General features: G+C 43.1%; 1 protein-coding gene across 1 annotated transcript; it reads right to left on the bottom strand.

Moving 5' to 3' along the window:
* Positions 1-2,743: 2,743 nt before the first annotated feature.
* LOC104948367 (opsin-5-like) lies at positions 2,744-5,001 on the bottom strand (the record flags this gene model as incomplete). The annotated part of the gene is made up of 4 exons (XM_010774559.1): positions 4,911-5,001; positions 4,670-4,832; positions 3,661-3,788; positions 2,744-3,091 (listed from the first exon to the last, which is right to left on the bottom strand). Coding segments are annotated over exons 1-4 (730 nt in total), but the record flags the coding sequence as incomplete, so codon positions are not given.
* Positions 5,002-7,484: the final 2,483 nt, after the last annotated feature.

Raw genomic sequence — 7,484 nt, 5'->3', positions numbered from 1 at the left:
CCATTGGTCAAAACCCCTGAGGCAAATAATAGATTGTTATGCCGTTCAAATGTACACACGTATCATATGCCACAGACACACACATATCATTGGTGTACATTATTTGGCATGATTAAAGAAAAACTAGCGAATTTGTGTCATATCCAGAATATACCGTGGAGGAACTACCTTAGAAACAATGCACTGACAACATCAAGATGCTTTAACTTGGTGCTATTTTTGAGAATATGTAATAGAAACATGTGTGATTTGATAATCAAAGCTGTATTCTGAATATAAAACTGCACTTGAAGTTTCCATTTAGTTCTGTATGCTGTTTATTATTTCTTATAAATAAGGAAAATTGGAAACGGCCAGGCAGTCGTTTTAAAAACTGCAATTGGCCAAGACATTTCCCATCGATGCATCTTTACTTAACTTATATCTTTGCTCGATAGCATACTCATTATGATACTGCTATATTTCCTGCGTGCATTCAAACATCCAGAATAATTACCAATCCAATTGTGCTAGAGGCTCCGATTGAAGCAAAGCAAATGATGCAACACTTGCTAGCACGTCTCTTTTGCATTTAAGTGCAAAAAAACGCTACTTTGATCCTTGGAATACCTTGATCATCAGCTCCATTTCTTTCCTTTAGGCTGCGGCTTCAAAGACTCTTAAACATAACATGGAAGACCCTGGCTCCTGAAAAACGTCACACTATGTCAGTGTCATGATCTGTAATTGAGGCACAAAGAATCCCCACATGAAATCTGTGCGCTTGTAAAAATGTTCAGTGAATTGTTCCGTTTTCCCATGGCCTCGTGCTGTTTTCCCTCCCAGCCTCGCGCCCCCTTCACTGATCTCAACTCTCGCTGCATTTAAAGCAATGGTCCAGTGGCTTTGATAAGAACAGTTTCAGATTGCTCAATATTCTCCCGGTGGTAAGAAAACTGCATCTGCTGTGCTGTAATTGCCCTTCGGGGACGACGCTGAACTCCAATGAAACTCAGACGTTTCCGTGCATGAGACTCTCTGCATGGAACGCTAAAATGCAGACAGAAATGCATACGCGTTGCATATACACTCCTAAAGGCTGGTACGCTTATATGAATTAAGTACACATATGCAAACAAACAAGCTCACGTACACACTATTGTGCCTCTAATTACAAAGATTAATATGCATGCAAATGCTATCCAAGCGAGTTGACACGCGTATGCACGAGGAAGCAAAGAACACACACAGTCCCAGATTAGCCATATAATGCTAACAGACATTCGACACAGGCACACATAGCACACTGCAAAAACAAAAACCTCATGAAGTCATTACTGAGTCCACGAAGTCAGCCAAAAAGTAAAACTCTGCAGGAAGATCATTTCAATATTTCCCTATGATCTCATTTCAAGAGTTTTGTCCAATTATTTTCATTGTTTTGTAAATTGCAATGCACCAATCTTGTTCAAGCACTAATCCTTAGAAAAAGTTCTTTCATATTGGAAATATACCAAAATAAAACTGCTACGCTTCAAGATTTCCCAGCACTGTAAGTCTGCATAGCAAGCTCACGGGCTGGAATAGAGCGACACAATAATTGAAGAAGATGGAATATTCCTTTAATCTGTGTCTGCTTGGTCAACACAGCTTAGCCTTTCATTTGTTTATCCATCACACATTTCTTCTCCCTTTGTCCTCCTGCCATGCTGCATTGCCCCTTTCCCCTTCCTCCCTCACCTCACTGTCTGATGCTTTTCCCCCCCTCTATTATTTTCATTCTCTCTTCTTTCCTTCCCTCTCGTCTCTCGTCGTGCCTCTGTGTCAATATTGCTTTGCTTCCCTATTTACTCTTCTCCTCACTTTCTTTCTCATCCATGTAATAATGGCCTGTGTATGTTTGCCAAAAGTCACTCTCATCCTGCCAGCACTTAGACGAATCAATAGTGAGCCAGGGGCTGTGTGTGTGTGTGTGTGTGTGTGTGTGTGTGTGTGTGTGTGTGTGTGTGTGTGTGTGTGTGTGTGTGTGTGTGTGTGTGTGTGTGTGTGTGTGTGTGTGTGTGTGTGTGTGTGTGTGTGTGTGTGTGTGTGTGTGTGTGTGTGCTCGTAAATAGATCCACATAAATATGCTGTATATGATTGTGAGTGTTGGCCTGTGTCATTTATGTGTGTGCTCCCCTTTTTGTGTGCATTTTTCATGGTTGTGTGTGTGTGTGTGTGTAGTAGTGTGTGTGTGTGTGTGTGTGTGTGTGTGTGTGTGTGTGTGTGTGTGTGTGTGTGTGTGTGTGTGTGTGTGTGTGTGTGTGTGTGTGTGTGTGTGTGTGTTGGATAGCATATGGGACTGTGTGTTTTTGTGTGGAACATTATTATCATGGCAAAGGAAAAGCAGAGATTGACAATGAATAACTTGACATTGAGCGTCTGGAAAGCAGAACAGTCGCTCTGGTTCCTTCCTGTTCGCTGTTTTTTTCTCTCACCTTTTCACCTCCCCATCCCTTACGCTTTTCCCTCTCTCAGCAGTCCACAGTTTCACCATCAGCCACCCACCCACCCACTCATCCATCCACCCTTCCTCCCATGCATTAGGCAAGCTATCTAGCCATCCATCCTTCAAGCCATCCATTGGTATATATGAGTGCACATGATAAATGTTTAGACCTTGTTTGGGGAAAAACATCCTTTCTAAAGGACACTGCCATGGACAGATCATTTATCAAATCTGTCTAACACACACACACACACACACACACACACACACACACACGTCCTCTGACCTTGACAATGAGAGAGTGTGCGTTGGTGGTCCTCGTCTGAGGGGGGGACACATGCTGCTGCACGGCCTGACGCGACCCCCGCACCGTCAGCAGGATGAAGGTGTAGGAGAGGAAGATGACGGTGCAGGGCAGAGCGTAGCAGAACAGGAAGAGGCAGACGATGTAAGACAAAGCTGAGAGCTCGTAGTTTGGTGCTTTCCAGTCGATGCAGCAGGCTGTGCCGTACGGTTCAGCACTGTAACGGCCCCACTGCGCCAGGGGCCCCACGGCAAACACTGAGGCGTAACACCAGACCCCGACCACCAGGAGGCGGGCGTGTGCCGACGAGAACTTGTTACCTGAGGGACAGGAGAGGAGATAGAAAAAGATGCTTTGCGGTTACTGTTGTCATTTCTTTTCACTTGTAGTTGTAGTATCATGATCGATCCCATCTACAATCAGAGATCAGACTACATTTATTTGATTTAAATCCCAATTCAAAACCTGGTTAGTGAGGAATCAGCTCTGCCAACACTGACACTATCTCCTGCTCCCTACAACCCAGTGTCTGTCTACACTGTTTAAAATGAAATGTGTCTTCAGGCTGATTTATATTACATAACTTGTTAGACACTTTTATCCAAAGAGACTTACATACTCAATACTGTGGACAATCCCCACAGGAGCAATGTGGGGTGAAGTGTCTCAGGGACACAACGACATGCTGACTGCAGAGGGGTTTGAACCTGTGACCCCCTGATCCCAACACCAACGCACAACGCACTGCCTCACACGTCTCCCTTACAACATCTGTCCAGGGGAAAATAGTGTCTCGGCCAACTCTGCCACATTTACAGAAATGTTGATTAATGTGCACTGTCCCTGTTAAATAAATAACAAATCAGTTAGTAGTGTGTGACCCTCTCACCATGGTTGGGGAAGCAGACTTTAAGGCAGCACACTAGGGAGAGGGCCGTGAGGTTGGTCAGGCTGCAGAGACCAAACAGAACTCCACACATGGCATACAGCTGACAGGTGATCTCTCCAAACAGCCACCTGTACACACAGAGGACAAAGGAGAGTTCAAATGGAGACTATAACTAACATTATTTTTCATCAATACAAAGCTATATACTAAGCTATATAATACTAAGCTTGGCTCATTGAACAACAGAAACAGAACATATCCGAGCCAGCTCACCGTCTTCGTCACACAGAGACCAGGTGGACTAAATACAAATAGACCACTCCCACCTGACCATTTCCAGAAGTGATAATCAATTACAAACGTGTGCAATATAAACAATAATAATACAAATGATTAACTCGCTAAATAATCTTATTTTGGCTTCTACTGTACAATCCGGAGATTTCTTAAGCCCACGGTGTCATCTTCAAACTGTTTTGATTTACCTGCAGTACAAAACCTAACTATCTCCATCATTCACAACAATGGCAGACTCTTCTTTAAAGAGTTGTTTTGACAGCCGTAAAACCTTGTCATGCTTTTGTTGGCCGCCTTTTCGTTCTCTGTTCCCCGAATCTCTATTCCATAAAGCATAAACTGTATGTCCAGCTGCAAGGATGCATAAAGCCAAAGCTTCAGAAATAAAATATCTTCTGAGCACAGGCAGAAAATCATTGCTAAGAAAATAAAACAATAAACAAAAAAATGAAATGTATGTATTCTTGCCCTCCTAATTACTTTATTTTCTAAGGCCAATTAGAATTGATTGTGTTGCTCCACAGAAGGGCTTAATTGCTGTCTATTTGTTTGTTTTACCAACGATGAACAACGCGATTAATTTGATGATAAAATAAAACAAAGCAGAGCATTTGCAAAACTGAAACACTTCAATCAGGGAAGGCTTGGCATCTTTGATAGTCAAATAGTCGCTGATTCCACTTGTTTGAAGACAGAAATGGATGTGCAGTACCTGTGTTCAAACGCTGATGGAATTGCCAATGGGAATAAAGAGAGCGTCATCCCGAGGTCGCTGATGGAGAGATTTATGATGAAAAACTCAGCAGGCTTCAAGGTCGACCGCTTGTGATACCCGACGAGCAGCAGGATGCAGTTTCCTACGAGCGACAGTACGCCTGGAAACAGAAAGAGAGCGGTCACCTGTGGGATTCATGCAGGGTGAGATGGATCGTGTTTGTTGTGTGTGGACTCACAAAAGACTCCGTAGAGTGAACCCATGAGGATGTCGTGCTCCTTGGAGATGGTGGAGGCAAACACAGCAGACGTGTCTGAAGCATTTCCCATCTGAAATGCAGTAAACGTCAACATTGAACTGTCAGTCGCCATCATTGGAGAGTCGCTGCGGTTTACAGAGTGTTCATGACATGACAGCAGCAGAAGTTACCTCCCCACTGTTTGGTTGAAAGCACATCAACTTATCTCCAGTTTTGTTGTCAATGAATTTTAAATACTGTTTGTTGTCTGCGGTACATTCAGTGCTTTGCTCCAGTCTTTGATGGACAGTACTTCCAGCCTACTACCGCTGTAGAAATCCTTTTATTATAAGAAAATAATCCCAAGCACAAGATGAGGACAATTCGTATTAACTATAAATACACAAAGCAGGATTGACAGATGGAAAGCATTATAAGGATTGTGCCTTTCAGGATTTACAACAGGAGCAGGAGATGAGAGATTTAGAGCCTGAGAAGAACATGATTAAAATAACATGCACTCAAATTTGATGAGAATAAAAAGATAGTGAAATTGCATATTCACTCCAGCCTTAGAATAACCCTACTGTACTTCATCACATTTACTAAAATTAACCAACACTATTTGTAATGTCATCAAAAGCCTTATGGTTCTTCAAAACATTAACTCCCAGTGTTACAGGTGTTAGGGTTGATAAATAAATACCAGCCTGAATTCTGAGTCAGTGTAATAAAAGGCACAATACAAATCAAACAAAATTGTATTTTAAGAGAATATAAAAAGCCTCAACCTTTTTGGATTTGCTGACGGTGACAAAACACTGTCAAAATAAATCACAGTTCAAAGAAAGTTCTTCCTCTTCTTCCTGCTCTGTATTTACAACTTCATCCTCCTCTTCCATGTCTGCAGAAACACGTTACTTTGCAGAGCAGCTTGTTTCACGACATCCAGAGTTCACATGAGAATCGTTACTGCATTGGACAGTATATAGAGTGGCAGGGATGACATATTTGTATAGGCCACCCCTGAAGGTAGCATCACTCTCGTTCCCTCCACAAAAAGCCAATGTTTTTTTCATTGGATTTTTGATTATTAGAGGCAATAAACCCGGTGGCAAACACACTTTTATGATACTTACATCATTTCCCTTTAGCATAATCTTCACACATAAACAAAACTTTTATCATCTTTGAAGTGTGAATGCAATCTCCAGAAGTATAAAGCTAAGCATAGGTGCACTGTCACATGACTTCACGTCACCACCACTAAGCTAAAGGTGGCTAATGTTGGGCTATAAAGGAATAACAGCACGGTCACATGACTTCACGTCACCACCGCTAAGCTAAAGGCGGCTAATGTTGGGCTATAAAGGAACTACAGCACGGTCACATGACTTCACGTCACCACCACTAAGCTATAGGTAGCTAATGTTGGGCTATAAAGGAACTACAGCACGGTCACATGACTTCACGTCACCACCGCTAAGCTAAAGGCGGCTAATGTTGGGCTATAAAGGAACTAACAGCACGGTCACATGACTTCACGTACACCAAGGATTTATTTGACTCACCTGACCCCGAATCCGTTTGGACCTGTCATTTATACTACAAACCAGTGTCTCAAGAAGTAAACGAATGTCCGGCCGTCTACCAAACCATGGAACTCACCGTAGGTTTTTGGCGCAGGAACCGGAACCTCGGGAGGGGAGTTAAATGGACCCCTGACGACCGACCGAACCTGACCGGTATCGATTACTTCGGAGTTGGACTTGACCCTGACCTCCAGGAACGTCTAGGCCACGATGGCCGGAAGAAAAAGGAGTATAACAAATGTACGACTTAATATAAAGATTTAATTGTCCTTGATATAAGTAGACAGTCTCCATTAAACTACCTGGAACCCCCCTTTCATATTCGGTTGGGCCGAGTCGGAGTCCTTCCTTAAAAGAGTAGAACGAGACTACCTAAATAATGCAAGTACGGACCAGACCCTCACCAACCCCTGCCTAATCCTGACCCATTTATGGGTCCCTTGCCCCATCTTTACAAAAGGTTCGCCCTTCTGTAAATGTTATCCCCTCACCCGCACGTCGCCCTTAGGTTTTTGCCTCTTATTCCAGTATTAGACTTGTGAAGACCCCAGGGAACAGAACTCCCGAATTAAGCAAAAATCTTATCCCAAAAAACCGCCCTCTTCGGACTTTACTCCCAGACACCAATTGTGTTCGGACGTCTCTAAAATTATGGAACAAAGAATGCCTGTATTTAATAACTGTCATTTATGCGGGTGATCCTCTTCAAAGAAACACAGATTTTTTACGCGCCGAAACGATTTCTCCAACTGATTTAATTCGACGGGATTTGTAGTATGTGCCAACTTGTATCGGCCGGCGGAAAAATCGAAATCACACCACTCACCAGTCCTTCCAGGACACTGGCGACGACTCAAGGAAATATCCGGGGTTGTAAAATCGAGCGGAAAATCGAAATCGCCAGCCCACCACTGCCGACTCAGTACACTGGCACGGACAAAAAAGGGAAATATCGGGTTGTAATCGGGTGGATGATCGAATT

The sequence above is a fragment of the Notothenia coriiceps genome, unplaced genomic scaffold, assembly GCF_000735185.1.
Source record: "Notothenia coriiceps isolate Sejong01 unplaced genomic scaffold, NC01 NC01_scaffold00014285, whole genome shotgun sequence".
In the NCBI taxonomy this organism is placed as follows: domain Eukaryota; kingdom Metazoa; phylum Chordata; class Actinopteri; order Perciformes; family Nototheniidae; genus Notothenia; species Notothenia coriiceps.
The sequence above is the reverse complement of the archived record's forward strand: the minus strand, read 5'-3'. Positions and strand labels throughout refer to the sequence as shown.